The sequence below is a fragment of the Balaenoptera ricei genome, chromosome 4 (assembly GCF_028023285.1).
Source record: "Balaenoptera ricei isolate mBalRic1 chromosome 4, mBalRic1.hap2, whole genome shotgun sequence".
Lineage (NCBI taxonomy): Eukaryota > Metazoa > Chordata > Mammalia > Artiodactyla > Balaenopteridae > Balaenoptera > Balaenoptera ricei.
The window spans coordinates 37,431,995-37,451,502 of record NC_082642.1 but is presented as its reverse complement, the minus strand read 5'-3'; the positions used below and the strand labels follow the sequence as shown (position 1 = coordinate 37,451,502).

Below are 19,508 nucleotides of genomic sequence, written 5' to 3'. Positions count from 1 at the left end.
AAGTTACCTGCCCAAAGTGGTCAGAAAAGACACAGACCTGGAGCTCAAATCTTTAGCCAGCCATTATCTGGCATGACCACAGTAGAAGGTTTTGTTCTAAATCTGCATAAATGGTAATTCAGGTCTTTCTTATTTTCTCTGCCAATTCTGGATTCAATTGTTTGCTCCAAGTGTATCATCTCTAGATGCTCAAAATCTGTTCTGCAGTGCATCTGTAGCAGCTGTGTGACTAATATTTTACACAATGCTTTGTAAATTTGGGATGAGGCAGGTTTATTGCAAAGTGCTATGATACATGGAAATAGGAAGTGTCTTTAAGACCTGTATTGTCCTCAATTTGAGAATCTCATTTAAACTGATGAAGACAAGTAAATTCGAAGTTATGATGGTCACTCAGCGATTTTAAGAATCTGGAAATAGCCCATAATCCTAAGCATTATATTATATGTGTTATTGTTTATAGATGAATTAGTTTATTCCATGAAAATGAGTAAGATTTACTTTATTTCCTTCCTAAATAGAAAGAATATTTTCACAAATTACATTTCCACTTTCAATGCGTATAAACATAACTCCAGAAAAGAAGTACACTTAATTGACATGTTTTGGGAAGATGTGTCTTGAACCACTAGATTTCTCCTGTGACTGACACAGAATTTAACAACGTACTATATTTTTGTGTGCTTACAATGTACATAGATTACTATAGTCCACTTAGCAATTACTCAGCTCATCTTAAACTGATCTTTCAGACCGCTGAAAATCAAGATTTAATTTAGAAGTGTTTTGGTAAGAACCTTCCTTTCCCCATTCACTTTTTTCCAAATGCACTTTAATTAATCAGCATCTTCATTTCTACATAGGCTTTTAGTCTGTGGCTTAGTTCATAAGAAATGATTGGTGGCTGCGAACAGAGCTTGTAATTGCTACATAAGGCAATACTAGTTTTGAATATTCATTATTTTGAACACTTTCATACTTGTGTTAAGGATAATATTTATTCACTCAATGTAGACCTCACATGACTTTATTTGAATATTTTATTTGTGATAACTGTAGGAATGAACAGAAGTCAGCAAATGCTAATTGCCCATCTCCTAGTTGCTTATAACTGTGCTAGTACCTCAGAGAACCTTAATAGAATGATTAAGAAATGATATATGACCAGCAATTCCACTCCTAAGTGGAATATTCCACTCCTAAGTGGAATATTCCCAAAGGATATGAGTGCGTGTATCCATAAAAAGAATTGTTCAAACATAGCTGCTTTATTTGTAATAGTCCCAAACTGGAAACAACCCAAATGTCCATCAATCATAGAATGAATAAACAAGTTGTGGTATATTTATATGATTAAATATCAAATAGAAATGAAAAATAGAAAACCTTTCTAATCCACTCAATAACATGGATTGATCTCAAAAACATTACACTGAGTAAAAGAAACCAGATACAAGAGTGTGATTCTCTTTGTATGGGGTCCAAGAACCAGTGAAGTTTATAACCAATGATAGCAGTCAAAATAGCGTTTCCTCCAGAAGGTAGTGGTTGTCAAGAGAGAAAAGATACAGGAATTTCCCTGGTGGTGCAGTGGTTAAGAATCCACCTGCCAATGCAGGGAACATGGGTTCGAGCCCTGGTCTGGGAAGATCCTACATGCCATGGAGCAACTAAGCCCGTGCGCCACAGCTACTGGGCCTGCGCTCTAGAGCCCACGAGCCACAACTACTGAAGCCCGCGTGCCTAGAGCCCGTGCTCTGCAACAAGAGAAGCCACCGCAACGAGAAGCCCGCTCACCGCAACTAGAGAAAGCCCGCGTGCAGCAACAAAGACCCAAATGCAGCCAAATAAATAAATAAATAAAAATTTTAAAAAAAGGAAGAAAAGATACTGAGAAACTTTCTGGCTTGCTGGAAATGTTTTCAATCTTGTCTGGGTGGTGACTACACAAGGGTATAAAAATATAAAAATTCATCAAACTGAACACTGAGGGTCTGTCTATTTTACTATTATGTAAATTTCATTTCAATTAAAAAAATCACCACTGAGCTTTTTTATAACACAGCATTTTGTTTTAGAGCTTTATGCATGTTGATATGCCTAGGCCCGTTTCATTATTTGAACTATATCTGTTTAAAGCAAAGACGGTTTATGCTCTGGTGGAATTTGGTCTGGCGGATGGGTGAGTTAGGATAACACTAGCTACTGCAACAAAAAAACCTTCACATTTCAGCGGCTTCACACAACAGAAGTCGATGCTTCAAACACTGTCCCGGCCAGTGTGGATGTTCTCGGACTTTTCCATATGGTGATAAAGGGACCCAGGCTCCTTCCAGCTTGTGGCTTACAACTTCCTGCCCAGGAGCCTCTGAATCTTCTACCTCCCATTGGAAAACAGGGGAGCGAATGTAATTAGGGCATTTTCTAGGTTACTACCTGGTGACATGCATGTTTTATTTAGGCCTATTCTGATTATCCCAGGGCACAACAGCCCCTTAAGTGAGGAGCTAGAGGGACAGCTCGTGACTCCCAGGACCAGTTCACATTTTCTGGATCCACCACTTCCTCTCCTGCATACACGAAGCACGAGGGGCTGGTTCAGAGCAGCCTTGGCCACTAGAGCCTGGGCCTGAGCTTGAGCAAATTATTTGATCTTCCTGTGTCTTAGTTTCCACATCTGAAAAATGGAGTACATAACAATACTGCTTCACAGAGCTCCTGGGCAAACTTTAAAAAAGATGTGAAGTATTTCGGACAATATCAGGAACATAATACAAGTTTAATAAGTGTCAGCTGTACTGTATACTCCTTGCTATAACTAGCCATGCCAGAATGTCTACTTACCCTTCCACATGTCCTAGGCTTCTATCATGACAAAGAGTCCACTTCTTTCCCCCAGCCAGCTTCATGGGCATGGATTTGTGCAGTCACATGGGGCCCCATGCTTGGGGCCTGGCACTTAGCTTAACACTCTGTTTTTACCATCTTGAAATTGCTAGTAATTTTATCTTTGAACTTGTGTTTTGTAAGTGAAGTCTGGAGCAGAGGAAATCCACACAATATACGTGTCCATTGTGTTCTTCCCTGCTCGACTCACATCTGGCATGCTTCATGCCCCTTGAACACAGAATTCTGATGACTCCACGATGTCTGGGAGGTGAGCAAAACTCAAATCAGGTACAGGGTAAGCATGTTACATCAACAACTAAGTGGGACAACCCCAAGAGGCCATGCTTTCCATTCCAACCAGAACATGCTTTGAATGCAAAAGAAAGACAACAACCAAGGAACCCTATCATGTCCTTTCTTACTTGTTTTCCTTCCCTGTATTAGCTAACCATTTACTCTGAAATTAAGACACAGAAGGAAAGGGCAACCCATAGTTCCTCTTCCTTTCGGTTCTTCCTTATTCATCAGTAAGTCAAAGATAGAGTGTGGGTAGAATGGGCATGTATCAAGAAGCCAAGACGTGGAAGCAACCTAAGTGTCCATCAACAGATGAATGGATAAACAAGATGTACATATATACAATGGAATACTACTCAGCCATATAAAAGAATGAAATAATGCCATTTGCAGCAACATGGATGATCCTAGAGATTATCATACTAAGTGAAGTAAGCCAGATAAAGGCAAATATCATATGATATCACTTATCTGTGGAATCTAAAAAATAATACAAATGAACTTATTTACAGAACAGAAACAGACACACAGACATAGAAAACAAATTTATGGTTAGCAAAGGGGAAAGGGGGGGAGGGATAAATTAGGGGTTTGGGATTAGCAGATACACACGACTATATATAAAATCGATAATCAACAAGGTCCTACTGTATAACACAGGGAACTATATTCAATATCCTGTAATAAACTATAATGGAAAAGAATATGAAAAAGAATATATATATATATGCATAACTGAGTTACCTTTCTGTACACCTGAAACTAACACAACGTTGTAAATCAACTCTACTTCAATCTTTTAAAAAAGCATTTAAAAAAAAAAAAAAAAAAGCATTTGAGTCAGTTTTGTGCTGTGTTTCAACTGTTCTGGTAAGTACGAAACACATCTGCATGTGTGAACCACAATGTACATGTGCACGTACTCGCTACAAAGCACAGATTGTGGTGATTTTGCAATGAGTTAAATGCTCTTATATTTTTCCTTAAAACTAGCATTGCACGATCTAAAAATGAACAGCAAAATTGACGCTAATCATTTAAAATGCTAATGCTTATTTTTCTTAACTTAGAATGATATTAAATTGCAAATAAAAAATACCATAACCTTTCCAAAGAGAACACATGGAAGAAAGGAGATAGCGTTATATTTTGTGTCTTTCGTGGCACTTTTTTTTTCTTGCTTTTTGAATAAAGGGCACTGTATTTTCATTTGTCACTGGGTCCTGCTAATAACATAGCCAGCGGCATCTTTCCCTCTCTCCAGCTTCTCCCCAAAGTTCCACCCAGGACCTTCTGCAGAAAATCTTATGCAATCCCCCCATTCTTCCTCACCAGCAACGATCTAGCGATTTACTTTTATGTATTTCCCATTGCATCTTCACTCTTAGAGTTAATATTGAACATGTCATCTCCCCTAATAGCCTGTCTTTCTTCTGAAGGGCAGGGACGAACTGCGCATTCTTATTTGCCTGGCCATGGACCAGAATCACTGGGGCCCTCATGGCCAAAATAAATTCCAGGAATTAACGATGAACAGAGAGAATCAGGAGCTCCAGGACTGGGTCATTTGGTCGCACAGCTAGCCTGAGAAGTAGTTGAGTGAATGAGAGAATACCAATGGCTCTGGTCCCTAGAATGGCACGTCTTCCGGTTCCGGTTCCAATACTCCCTGGTAAAATCTGGTCCATCCTTAATGGACTTTAAGGGCAACCTTGTTGAGTGAAATCTCCCCAATTTTCTCCTCCCCTCACACCACATCTCTAAATTCCCTGACCTCAAGTTCCTTACCATATATTAATTATCTTCAACACTAACAAAATTTTAATTGAATTGTAGTTCTCTGATTGGACTCCGCTAGCACTGAGGGCACAGCAGAGGGAGACTAGGGTGAAACCACTGAGGCCTTTGCCTTGAGTGCAAAATGTAAGAGAACATCAAAAAACCCAGTAATCGAGAAATGATATTTTAGTGCCATATTTTAAACATCAAAATGAATGCAACAATTAACCATGATGCACAATGTATCAAAATTTTCGATCAAGAGAGGCTTGGACCCTGTGTTTGCACCACCAGTCTCATTGGCTTCAGTGTAATCCCAGCCTTGTTGGATCTTATGTTTTATTTATCTTCTTACCCCAGCAGTTGATGAATACATGAATATATGAATGAATCGCTTCCTTGAACCAAGTCACCAGCTTGAAATTTGTAGACCCTGGTAATGAGGATGGCTATGGTGAAAGGTGAGCATGGGTCATGAAAACAGCTTTGGTGTGCCCTCTCAGATGGGAACACGGGACCATGTGCTCTAAAATTTGAATATTATTTTCTGCCTTCAATCAGGTCCCCATAAAAATTCTCCTCCAATGTACCCCTTTGTGTAAAATTAGAAAAATAAATGCCATGTTCTGTGAGTAACCCTTCCTCACCATGATGCAGCCTGAAAGACTGCCCTCAGTGGGCCGATTCAAATGGAATCGTGCTGTTTCAATAACGTTGCCTTAAAATTGTTCTCCCTTATTGTTATATAACATTGCTTCATGAATTGCTTGAATAATGCCACGTTTATTTCACTTTCATTTGCTCTTTGTTTCAGAAGTTTCCAGGCCAAATGAGATCAGAAAAACAAAGCCATTTGAACAAAGGGAAGCAACAGGTTTTGTTATTTTTCATTCTCTGTGTGATGCTTCCTACTTAATAAGGAATTTAGCTCCAAGTTATACTCAGGAAGAGAATGCAAACTATTATATATAGGATGGATAAACAAGGTCCTACTGTACAGCAAAGGGAACTATATTCAGTATCCCGGGATAAACCATAATGGAAAAGAATATAAAAAAGAGTGTGGATATGCGTAAAACTGAGTCACTTTGCTGTACGGCAGAAATTAAACACAACATTGTAAGTCAACTATAATAAAATTAAAAAAAAAAACAAAAAAAGCCCCAGCGGATTAGGGCCTATCATTCACCTTTGTGAAGGAGGAGTGACATCACGCCCCCCGCCCCTCCCCTCCTTGCAAAGTTGTTCCAGCGCCTCCATGGCCCCTGCGAAGACCGGCTGTCAACTGCGGTGGCCTGTCAGGGCAGGCTTCTCCGCCAGTGGCCAGCTTTTCACCCACAGTTAGCCACCAGGGGGCCGCCTGTTTGGATCAAATGGTGCAGACTCCACAGCTTTCCTCCAAACCAACCAAAACATCCCGGGCAGCTTTGGAGCAAAGCCCAGGAACTTAGCTGCAAAAGGAGAACAACTTCTCTCCAGCTACAAAACCTGCAAGTCCTAGGCTGCAGCCTTGTTAAAAGAGTGAAGAATACAGCACGGATTTCTTGCCAAGGACCCAGCGGAAATAGGGTCCGTGGAGTCTGAAGGGAGAGGTCCCTCCCTCTCGCCAGGGAGCCTTGGGGGTCTGCGACTCCCTCTCTCTCGACCCGCGCGCTGAAACTCTGCACCCAGGAGCAGCAGCAGCTTCTGAATTCTTGACCGTTGTGGTAGTTCACGCTGTCAGTAGGCTTCTCATCCGTTTCCCTGGGACGCTCACAGGAATTGGGAATAAAACACACGTCACCGGCTGGAAATCTAGAAAACTCTCCCAATAAATCATCGTTCAGACCGTTGAGGCTAAAAAAGCCTCTGTCGAAGCGGTTCGTTATACTAATACTTGTGTATATTGAATACTGAAGTCGGAATTATTTTGATATTATCTATAAGAAAATCACTGGGCTCTGCCGTCAGAATAGGTTTATTGCAACCCTAGCCTCGGACCGATGACGTTTTACTCTTCTCGGGTGCTCAGGATTTTCACAAGCACGCTTCTAGACCAGGACGCGGCAACCTGCTTGCTTTTCTCCTAGCCTGAACCCTTGGCGTTCAGGGCTGGGGGTGAGGGGGGATTTTAGAAGCTCATATTTGACCGGGGCAGGACTTTCCAAGAGTATAAATTATTTTTGTCTTCCGGGTTTTATTTGTCCATGTCCAGGGCAAAGACAAATGAACAGGGCGGCCCTTCTGGAACCTGCGGAGGGTCCCCACCCTGCGCCCGTCTCCCAGGATGTGCCGGGTGGTGTGGAGGGGGTGTTTCCTTCAGGCGCAAGCCGGGTATTTTTTGCAAACTTTATTCCCGGGGGTAGCGACGATGGGGAACGCCAGACGCCCGGCGGGAGCGAGGCCCCGGGAGGAGCCAGATCGCCGTGTCGGCCCGACACGCGCCACAAGTGGTTCGCAGAAGGAGGGAGGAGCGCGGCGGCCCGGGCCAAGAGGAGCCCGTGCTTCTGGAAGTCACCCCTCCCCGGCCCCGTGTCCCTCGTCCCCCCGTCCCTTCCTCTTTGCCGACGAGAGGAATGACGCCCAAGCCCGAACCGCCGTGCGCACGCAACCTGGTGGGTGGACGCGCGCCACCAACACCGCCGCGACATCGCCACCCGGGGAGGACTCCCAGGGTGGAGGGCACGGCCGGGACGGGGACGAGGGGGAGCCCGCACCTGGGGCGGCAGGTGCGGAGGCGGCGAGCCGGGCGGCGCGTGAGGGGCGCGCTGGGCAGGGGGCGCGGGCCGGGGAGCGGCGGACGCGTCCGAGCGCCGGGCCGGGGCCGGGCGGGGGTGTCAGGGGCCGGCGGGCGGCCGGGGCGGCCGGGGCGGCGGGGGCGACGGCGGCGGGGCGCGCGGCCGGGAGGCCATTTCCTCGCGGCGCCCCTGGGGGAGCCCGAATGGCCTGCTCCCGGCCGCCACCGCCGCCGCGCGAGTCGGACCGCCGGGCGGGCCGGATGCGAAACCAGGTCACCGGTTGGCAGACGCGGCGCGGAGGGGCGCCGGGGCCGGAGGAGGGCAGCGGCCGGGAGCCGGCCGGGCGCGCGGGCCCGAGAGGCGGGGACTCGGCGGCCGGGCCGCGCTCGCTTCCTGCGCCTATAAAAGTGGAGCGGCCCGGGCTGGCGGCGCGGCCCCGGCTGCGGCCGCCCCTCTGCGCCCGGGGAGTTGACATTCTGCAGGACTCGCGCGACGTCCCGTCGCCGGCGCTCCCCGGGACCCCGCCGCCGGGAGGAGGGGGCGGAGGAGGGTGGAGACTGCGGGGCTTGGCCAAGGAAGGCGCACATCCTCAGGCGGGCGGCCGTGACGCGGCGGGGATTAACTTTGCATGAATAATGTGAGTGCGCCGGGGAAGGAGACCTTCTGCTCCCGGGCTCGGGCAGCGCCCGCAGGCGGCCTTCCCCGGGCAGGGGCGCCCGACCCGGCCGGCTGGAGGACACCGGTAATTTGGCCGGAGGACGGCGCGGAGGCGGGGGTGCGGGGGAGGGGGCGACGGTCCCCGCCGTCCGGGGGGTGGGCGGGAGGGCGACGCGGGGTGTCGCGGGAACCCACGGGGTGCGAGCGGCGACGCCGGGCGCGCGCGCGCGCGCGCGCGCGGGCGGGCGTGGGTGGGGTGTCAGCCGCCCTGGTACCCGCCTCCGGGGGTTCGCGCCCCGCCTGGGGGGAGGAGGTGCCCTCTCCGCCCGGGCACCGCTCGGGGAGCCGCGGCGTGGGCAGCGGCGGAGCGGGGCGGCTGGGGCGGCGGTGTTCCTCAAGCCCCGAGCCCGGCTGTTGACAGCCTCCTTGTGACATGGAGTTTGGCATCCTCAGCGCCGAGCCGAGTGGAAGTTTCCATGATGAGGAAGTTCTGTGACACGAGGGTTCGGAAAAGGTTGGCAGACACCGGGGCTGGTGGCGGGGCGGGGGTGTGTGTGTGTGGAGGCGGTTTAAAGGGACTGTGGGTTCCCCATTTCTCCTGTCCCGGAACTCCGGGCTTTGAGAGGGGACCGATCCTGCGGGTGGCGTGCGCTGGTGCCCGTGCCTGGCGACTTGGCTTCTCCCCACCTCCCCGGGGAATGGGGGGCGACGTCGCTCGCCTCCCGGTTGGCGCTTCTTGCTTCGCTTCTCTTGACGCAGCATCTTCCCCTGGGCCCCTTCGAGTCGGTTCCGGTCCCCGAGTTGTGCCAGCTGCACGGTCGTCACCCCACCCCGGGCACCCCTCGGAGAAGGACTCATTGGGGGAGTTTTTACTCCAGGTGGATTTGGTCCTTCTCGGCTGCAGTTGTCATTTGTATTTGCCGGCGACCATTGTAGGCTCATTATTAGTGCTAATTCTTAAGCCTTCTGATTTGTTTTAATGGGGGCGGGGTGAGTGTTTTGTTTACGGAAGGCTCAGTGTATAATTTTTCCCCTAATGGGAAATTTTAAAGGAAGGGTCTAGAAGCATAACAGTTCGTGAAGTGAGTGAAAGAAAGAGACAAGAGTTTACCTGGGCAGAAAAGCGCAGACTCGACATCGGCCCCGCTCCGCACACGTTGAGAATTTGTGAAGATTCAAACACTAAGCCTCATCAGTAAATAAATGAAACAGAGTCTTCCCCTTAGCATGTTATTGGTCTTAGGTGCCAGTGAGAGTCAGTTTTAAAGACCCGTTTTGAAGTTCAAAAAATTAAGCGTTCCTTGGACAGCGTATTAATACCAGAGCAGCTTCTGATAGTTGATACATGTATTGGGTGATGCAGACCTGCTGGACAATAGCTTTACATTATTCGGCCTTCTTTTAGTTTCGTATGCGTATTTACATTTCAGTAATATATAGCATGCCCTGAATTGCAAGGTAATACAAATTGCGTTTTACTCAAAATATTCCATGATTCATTCTGAATATTCACGGTAAGGAATCTGCTCCCTAATTTATTTCTGCTTACCTCTTTTATTATGAAACAAGTCAGGGACTAGGAAACATGAAAGAAAAAGGTGTTTTGATGAAAGTTATTTTGAGCAGTGGACGTTTTCAGGAGTTTTCATGCCAGTTGGCTAAGCATTTTAATTGACTCCAACAGAAATTCAATACTAAGCGATTTATTTGGGCTGGGATATGGGATATGGGAAGGTACTGGTGAACAACCACTTATTATTTGTGCACGTTGAAAAGATACTATCAGAATCTTATCTTTAATGAATTTCAAAGTTTTATTATGTATTGGAAGTGGTATCGTCTGCTAGTAAATATGACTTGCTTCTCTTTTCCAACAAGTGAAATAAATGATACTGAATTTAGCCCTAGACTTTTTTTTTTTTAATGAAGGAATTCCTGTTGGCATTACAATGCAAAGGCATAATTTTATTGACATTGGAACATTATTTTATAAAGTAACTGACCTTTAAAAGAGGAATAAACCTTCCATTTTCCCCCTTTTAGATTCTTTGTAGTAAATCCTACCACAGAGATGAATTAAGGCAACTCCCTTTTCATTTAGCATCTTTGGGGAAAGGAGATTTGTTAAAATTTCCTTAAGAGTAGAGAAAGTTGTGGATCCTTTTCCTTTCCTGGGCTTTTTGCAGTTGTTTGAAGCACAGGGTGTGTGAAGCCACAAATGGGATTGCACATTTCTTGTTTTAGTAAGCGCATCTTTTTGATGGAAATCAGAGTAAAGGTGATTGGTTTCTTCAGGTCCTTTTTGTCATTTTATTGTAAGATGATGTGTTACTTCTTTAAAAAGCCCTCCCCTGACCATTGGAGAAGAAGCAGCCTCCCATTCCTTCTCAAAGCCATGGCATTGTTTTTTGCTTCCTTTATTTATTTACTTTTTTCCTTCCTTGGTCTTATTTTCCATCTGAATTGTTCATTTCAGTTGCTGCTTGTTGAGTACCTGTCTAGACTCTAGAGTCCTTGAGAAAAAGAATCTTGACTGTCTCGTTCACTTGTGATTCTCTGGCATCTTGAACAGTGCTTGGCACACAGTAGGTGCTGAATAAATCTTTGTTGAATAAATAAATGATTGTGCCCAAACACTGTGTTCCAAAAAATACCTGACTAAGCATCTAAGTGGGTACCAATTGGATATGCCAAGATCTGTGCCTGTGTACGTGTGTGTGCCATGTATACATGGTTCGATTTTTATCTGTCTCTCTCTCTTTTTTTTTTTTTTGGATACGAAAGCTAGCCCTGCTCTGTGTAGTGACAATGCAGAGAGTTATTTCTGTGAGTTCTTCCTGGGAGCGTTTGCCTTGAGTACATGGAAATCCTCAGCAGCAGTTTGTCTTACATGGTACCTTGATTCCCTGAAGACACTGACCTTCAGCTCCCTGGGTTTCAGCAGAATCTTTTTGAGTTCCAGAGGCATTGTCAGTGCGGAGAGTGAAATTCCAGGGGACAGACATCACTGGGTGATAGCGATGCCTTCTCACTCAGCAGGTTCTGGCGGTGCCTTTGGCCTTGGCAGCCCTAAGGGGACCAAGGGCATGTGGTGGTATAGCTGGTCTACAAAAGTAGATGTTGGGGAAGGGGTGAACGAGGCTGTCAGGAGCCAGCACAAGATAGAAATATCCCTTGGTGGTAGATTAGGAAGCAACCTAGTGGTTACCCTATGGGTAAGTTACGTCAGTCAACCTCTCCCCTTTTCCCTTTTCTGCACTTCATGAACAGATTCTGAACCTGATGATTGTGGGAAATATCACACTATCTGAGTTTCCAGGTGACCGAGGTATGACACACAAGGGGTCATCTTCAAATTAGCTATTCATGGAAACTCTTGTGACAACTGAAACTAAAAGGAAATTACAATTGATGGTTCTAGTCATTTGTTTTTGTTTGTAGAGTATTGACTTCCAGAAATGTGTCTCAGTAAATGCATAGTAAAAATCCCGCAAAGTGACGAGACCGGTAAAAATGGTAAAGGAAGAGAGATCAAAATCTTGTAGAGCAGTACAGATAATCAAACTGAAATCATAAGTGCTTATTGCTTTTCAGTATTTAATTTAGCTCTGAGCTTCTCAGTAGCCAAGTTAACAGAAGAAAACGGGGAGTGGGAGCATTGATGTGGCAGGTATGCACCGAAGTTGTAAGGATAAATCAGATAACATTTGTAGAGTGCTTACCATGGTACATGGCAACTAGTGTATACTCCTGTGACATGTCATATCGTATAATGGCCAATACTTGAACTTCATTTCTACAGAAAATGAAGTAAAATTCTTTATATGGTCAAGTCTTTTACCAACCCTTGAGGGAAAAAAATGTAGAAGGCGTAATAATGGAAAGTCACCCAGTGGGACTTTACCTTTGGGGGTCTGAGATCCCATGGCCCCGCAGAGGAGATTCGGGACACTGTCCCCTGTGCAGAAATAGAGCTCAGAAAACCTAGAGGAATGAATGGTTAGCATGTTCTTTAGGCTGACTTCCTCAAATATCCAGTATCTCTGCCAAGCTTTTAAACTGGAGCAGTCTGGGGGACGGAACAGCCAGGTACTTGAAAATGACCCTATGGCCATAAACCTCTCTCAGCAGGTGGCCTCCATGCTTTGTGCTTTAGTCTGTACAGTTTTCACCCTGCAGGGCAGTGTGTTTGTTTTTGTTTCATTTCTGTCTTCCCCTCTGAACTGTGGTGATGGGCTATGGGTTTACTCCTCCTTGACTCGTAGGACCTAGCAAAGGCTTTGACACATGGGCACAGGGAGAAGCTCGTTGGAAGAATGAATGAGAGGGGGAGAAGGGGAGACACTTCTCTCTCTTTTCTGATAGTGTATCAAGTGTCACCTTCTGAATTAGTTTTGCCCAATGTGAATGTTTGCTGCCTGGATTACATTGTATGTCCATATCACAGCAGAGTAGTTTGCTAGAAGGGCTTGTTCTAGTGTCTGAGCTGGTTGAGCAATAGATGGCAGGTGAACTCCTTGCTTTATTTAAAGTCATTTTCATTACTTGATTGGATCCCTCATTCAGTCCACAAAAATTTGTGTACCTCGTGTGTGTCTGGGCCTGTTTTTGCAGCTCAGTGTGTAGCCTAGTGAGCTATGAGACAATATGCATATGTTAATGCAAAGGGATTCTGAAGTGGTCTCCACTGTGATGGAATGGATATGCCTATTGGGGTCCCTCATATGGCCCCCTAGGTGAAATAAAGTTCTTTTACTCTGAGGATGTGATGGTTTTGTGGGTTTTGTCGCCCATGTGTATTAGCGTAAATTGCAGCGCGATTCACCCGGGACTGTCTTGGGATTCACGCGGTGTGGGGTTGAATACGTGTAGGCTGGTGAGTCTTCTGATTAAGGATGTTCACTCTCCACCTTAAGTTCCCAAAGTGTTAGTCAATTACAGCATTTAAGCAAGTGGGGGAGGGGAGACTATCCCGATCACTGAGTCACAGATAACATATTTCTATATCCTCCTCTCGGGACTCTGGCCAACTGACAGTGAGAATCGTGATCTACATTTAATGCTAATGTTGCCTGCCCGTACTGTCCTAATTTCCAGGGACTTTGGATCTTTATGTACTGGCAGCTCTTCCTGTGCAGTACTATTTTTACTGAGTAAGAAACTGAGCTCTGCTGTGAACTTAAGTATCTTTTTCCAAATGGCAAGTCAGGAGAGCCTGGAATTTGGACCCAGGAACCTTGACTCTGTCCCAGGAAGCATACTGTAGCCTTTTCATCATGGTAGACACTCTAACATATACATTTACATATACATACACATATGTATACGTGTATACAACACATACAATAATGTGTATATTATGATATGCAATGTGTATATAACAGTATAGTAATACATATAATAACATATGCATACATGTGTGTGCCTGTGCGTGTGCGTGTGTGTGTGTGTGTGTGTCTGTGCGTGCTGAGAGTGGACTGTGGATGGGGCACATACAACAATTAGGAAAGGACTGATCTGAACTAATTACTCATTCAACTTGCTCGTTCTAAAAAAAGAGATTTTAAGGATCATGGCTTCTCTTCTGGGATCAAGAACGTAGGGGTTTATTCAAAAAGTCATGAGTGATAAGCTGATGAAAGCAAAAGCTTGGACAAAAGAATGTTAATTGACAGCAGGTATGTCTTCTTCATCTGGGAAGTACACTTGTGTGATTCCTCTGGAGACCCAGGAGTGTTCAGGATGAGGAGAGGGGAGAAGACAGTCCTGGTTTTGGTGGCAGACTGTATGAGTGTGGCATCCAGGGCCCATTGAGTATTCTGACTCTTGTGACTTGTGTTGTTCTGTGGTTCTCAAGATGGTTCAGATATACTTTCCCCTCTTTTGTTTCTCTTAAGGCTCTGTTTTCCCAGATTTCAGCCATGGTTGTACAGAACAGGTGCTCAGAAAATCATGATTGATATTAGCAATCATGACATGCCTGGGTTCGGGTTAGCTTTTTCGTGTTGCTCTTCCATATGCAGCAATGTCTCACCACTTGCATGTCCATACATGCAGAGTCTGCCTCTGTGACAAGTGCGTGTCATGTTCTCACATACAGTGAAAAAGGCACTGTTCGTCTCTGGCATCAGCTGTGGTTCCCATGGCAAGAACTGCCACAGTCATGCTGATGTCCCCAGCTACACATCCTGTCATCGCTTTTAGGCCTTCTCCCTACTCCTAAATGTTTCGGCAGATCCTCATCAGATTTAACTTTTTATTTGTTACTCTATGGGAAATCCCAAGTTTAACAACTTAACGCAAGCATTCCCAGAGCCTACTTTTATGCTTGTGTGCATGTGAATCTCCAAGAGGGAGAGCAGGTACCAAAACTTATTGGGTCAGCATATTCTTTGTGTGTGTGTGTGTGTGCGTGTGTGCGCGTGTGTGCGTAAAACCACAGACGGCTAAAGTTCAGTGCAGAAGGTTGTGAGGAATAGTTCATAGTACTGCACTTAAAAAAATTAGTACAATTTGTTTTAACTTCTACTACATTTTATAATGATTGATCACTCAAAGGAGCCAGCCCCACAGCTGAACCTTTGTGCTCTTCTGTAGAAAATCTATCAGTTTGTATTCAACACTGATTAATGCCGCCATTGTTGAAGTGTTTGTGATTATGTAAAAATCAGGCTAAATTGCTGTTAGTTTAAAAATATTATAATCATAAAATATATCTTTCCTTGACTTCATTTCTGGTATTTAGATATATTAATTTACGTAAGACAGAGAATGGTTTATTTCTGCCATATATGTTTTTGTTTACTTTTTTGAATTTCACCTAAGCTTCATTGTAATTTCTACCCCAAGCATCTGGAAATCTAGAATAATGTATTTATATCGGAATTGTACTTACAACAGGGGGAAGCATGAGGTTGTATATTCTTGTATTATTTGTCTTTTATATAAAAAAAAGGAACCAGGGGAACCTTATACAGGAAATATTTTTTAAAACAATTTAAGTTATGGCCTATGTGGATGATGAACATATCAATATATCCTGCAGTGTAGTAGTTGTAAGGGACTCGAAAAAATATAATGCTAGGCATTTGGCTTATTAATTTGATCTCACACTATAGATTCGTAAATGTGAGGTATTGCTAAGGTGAAGGCATCCTCTGTAATGTACTCTGCATGCATTCATTTACTGTTAATTAAGAATGTGTATTCAGATTTATCTTTATTGAAGTTGTCACAAGAACCAAGGCGTAAAATAAGGAAACTTGTTTCTTTTCTCCTGGAATCTGTCCATCCCTCCACCCATTCAACCATCCATCCCTCCACCCATTCATCCATCCATTCCTGCATCCATCCACCCATTCATCCATCCCTCCACCCATCCATCCATCATATATGCAATGGGTACCAGGCTCTATAGTAGGTTCCAAGACACCATGGTGAACATTTAAAAATCCTTGCTGTAAAGATACTCAGAATCTCCTGGGTCAATCTACAGGAGTTAAGTTAGTGTAGACCAGTGTTTTTCAACCTCTGAACTATTGACATTTGGGGCCGAATAATTCTTTCCTTTGAGGAGCTGCCCTAATTACTATAGGATGTTTAGCAGTATCACTGACCTCTACCCACTAGATCCCAGTAGCTCCCCCGACACGCCAGTTGCAGCAAGGAAAAATGTCTCCAGATATTGCCAGATGTCTCGTGGGCAGGAAAATCACCCCCACTGACAACCACTGGTGTCGAGTTAAGAACCAGAGCTGCAGAGTGGGGATGTGTGGATTCATGTCTTGGCTTCCCCTGGCTTCATTACACCTGCTCGGTTTCCTCATCTGTAACATGTGAAGATTAAATGAAATAGTGTAGCACTTGACCTGCAATTCAGTGTTCCTAAATATTAGCTATTCCTAGTGGTGGTAGAATTAAGGCTTCAACAGTTACAATCAACTACAGTATTGATAAGTTCTGTGATGGAGTAAGTACAATGTACAGTGGGGACCCGTAGTCCGGAGTGGAGAGAGTTCTAGGGAGTAAGAACACCATATACAAGTGCATGAAATGGGATAAAAGTATGAAGCATTTGGGAAATTGCAAGGAGCTTAGTCTGACGTGCACAGGGCAATAAATGAAGCTGTAGGAGCAGGTAGAAGCCACATGATGAAGACTTTCCAGACCAAATAAGGAAGATGGACTTTATCTTGACAGCATGGAGAGACTAAGGAATGGTCAGCACATCAGATTTTTATTTTAGAAGGGCTCTTTGGGATAGGTCTTGAGTGGGACAGAGACTGGAAATGGTGAGCCCAGTTAGAAGTTCTAGAATAATACACTGAGAGAGGATGGCTGCTAGAACAGAGGCAGTTATATGTTGCTGTGAAGTCTTTGGGAACAGATTTCCTTTTCTCCAAGATGTGGCAAATTTTTAACATTTAATTCCAATAAGGCATATTTTTAGCAAGCTGGCTCTACATTTGGGGGAATTTCAAGTTTAATTTGAAAGCAGATTACATGATAGGTTCTCTTTAAAGTGTTTTCAAATGAAGCTTAATTTAAAAACTATCTCACAGCCTATTTGTCGCTGTTATTACTCAAGGATTTCTCTGCTCTTAAGTGCTGATTTTTCTAACTGATAGGGATTTTATTTCTTTAATGATCGAAATTAGAGATGGGTGGAGAGTATGAATCCATGAATGAATGAATGATAGTGACCTTATGGAAATACCACCTAATTTAGAATAAAAATATTTTGGACAAGTCTCTTCACTTATCTGAGCTTTCATTTCCTTAGTCATGAAATGGTAAGAGTAGATAAATTAGGTAATTTCAAAGTTATCCTTAGTCCGGGCATTATCAGGATTAACTTCTTCATATTGCAAATTTTAGTTTTTAAAAATATTGCAAAATATTTTACAAAAGTAGACTTGGAGTCAAAGACAGCCCTACCTGGGATAATATAAAGTCAAACAATGATTTCTTTTCCTTTTACATGCCCTTAGCATGATAACTTCTTATCATTGTTTGGTCTTATTTCTTAGTAATCCCAAACAGATTTTCTACAAATATTTTCTATAATAGCCCATATAATAAATATTTTCAGCTTTTCAGGACTACTCAGCTCTGCCCTGTAATGCAAAACCAGCCATAGATAACATGTAAGTAGTCATGGCTCTGTACCAATAAAACTTTATTTACAAAAACAGAAGGTGGGTTGTATTTTGCTAACACCTACTAGCCGAGCAGGAGTCCAATAGAAATATAATGTGAGCCACATAGGTAGTTTAAAATTTTCTAGTAGCCATGTTACAAATGAGTAAAAAGCAACCAGTGAGTTTGATCTCAATAGTATATTTTATTTCATCCAAAAATTATTAACATATAATCAATATGAAATACCAATGAGATATTTTGCTTTTTGTATTAAACCTTTAATATCTGGTGTATATTTTACATTTGTAGCACATCTCAGTCTTGACCTAGCCGCATTTCAAGTGCTCAATGGCCATTAGTGGCTGGTAGCTGCTAGAACTGGGCAGGACAACTTTAGCCTTAAAAACCTATGGTTCTATCAAATTCCATGCAAAAAATAAATTGTATGCATTATTTCAAGTGATTGAGACACTTAGTTTTTCTTGCCACGTATATTGGTTAGGAAAACACTATCTACACTTTGAAATAAAATTAAAAATGCATGGGGGCGAAAGAAAGTAGAAGTTTATCTTTCACCCACGTGAAGTTGAAAATTGCTGTTCCTGATTAGCTTGGGGACTCTGCTCTATGGCGATTCTGAGGAGTCCTGATTCCTTTGGTCTTGGGCTCTTCCATCTCCAGCTCAAGGCTTCCAAGGCCATGTCTTCACTGCATCAGACCCCTGAGAAGGCAACAGAGTGCAGAAACACACCAGCCTCCTAACTGCCTCCGCTTGGAAGTGACCCAGAATCATTTTGCTCTGATTCCACTGGTGAGAACAATCCCGTGCCCACCTCCCGCCGAAGGAAGCAGGATGGGAGATACAGCCCCTGTCTCACAGCTGCTTTCCTGCAATGGCTCTGTGCTGTAGAAGGGGAAGGGGAGCCGGAATATTTGGTGGCCAGTGAACTGTCTTTGCCACCCTGTGTCACTCTGTTTTTCAGTTCTTCTGAGGCTCTCCTCACAGCACTGTCTTGGTACTTTTGGAGGCACTGGCAAGTGATGGAAACATCCCGATAGCAATGACATAACCCAGTTCTGGGTTTCGGTGCAGTACCACCCTCCTAGCTGACCCACTTCGGTTTCCTCACTTCCTGCTCACTTTTACGGGGTCATCGTTAATCTTGCTACACCCGGCTTTCCCTTTTAGTCTTTGATCATCATTTTGATTTTCTTGATAGATCTATGTGGGTCATAACATGTACATAGTGTTGGGAGTTTACTGATCAATCCTGGTATAATTGGCACATTATTAATGTGCTGATTTTTTTAAAGGAAACTAAAATTTAAAGTAGAGCTATCAGGAAGCAGAGGGCAGAGCCGATTCTTGGTGTGTTGACAGAGGAATTGAAGCCATTTTCCTGGAATCATTTTGCAGAGCTTTAGACAGTTTAAATAAATGGCTCATTACATAATGTCTTGACTAAAAATAGCAGTTTTCCTAGTATTTATTCTACTTATCATTCCTTACTACAATGGGGAACGCTCTTTTTCAGTCAAAAAGGATATTTGCTTGTTTTCTTCCCAAATTGTAAATGTGCTTGATCAAATATTCAGCCAGTTCTATAGAAGTGCCTCTGGCGAAGGAAATGTAAGAGGGGCATGAATAATAAAAGTGAGGTAAATGAAAAGAACAAAGAAGCTCTTTCCTTCGAACTTTGCATATTTTACCTTTGTGAAAACTTATTTAATTATTATTAAAATGTCTTAATCTGAGAGTAAGGAAACAGTTGCCAAGTGCACATGTGTTTTAGATTATTAAGAAATAAGACCAAGTGATCAGAAGTATCATGTTAAAGACCTGTAAAAGGAAAAGAAAGAATTGTTTGCCTTTATATTACCCTAGGTAGGGCTGTCTTTGACTTCAAGTCTATTTTTGTAAAATATTTTGCAATATTTTTGAAAATCAGAATTTGCAGTATGAAGAAGTTAATCCTGATAAAGTACCTCTCAGGTACAGAATCCAGCTAATTCTTTTTTTTTATTATA

The 19,508-nt window shown here is 43.8% G+C and overlaps 2 protein-coding genes across 20 annotated transcripts in view; one reads left to right on the top strand and one right to left on the bottom strand.

The window, feature by feature from the left end:
- Positions 1-7,313: 7,313 nt before the first annotated feature.
- The window catches only part of THRB (thyroid hormone receptor beta), a 384,544-nt gene continuing 372,349 nt past the window's right edge, over positions 7,314-19,508 (top strand). For 9 of the 19 annotated variants that reach the window (XM_059920434.1, XM_059920427.1, XM_059920425.1 and 6 more), the window contains exon 1: positions 8,326-8,424. The gene's annotated coding sequence lies outside the window, so the exon portion shown is untranslated. The other 10 variants (XM_059920437.1, XM_059920428.1, XM_059920426.1 and 7 more) reach the window with 5 other exon arrangements.
- LOC132364333 (nascent polypeptide-associated complex subunit alpha, muscle-specific form-like) lies at positions 8,301-9,281 on the bottom strand. The gene has a single exon (XM_059919948.1). It carries the CDS (start codon positions 9,279-9,281, stop codon positions 8,301-8,303), a length of 981 nt encoding a protein of 326 aa, XP_059775931.1.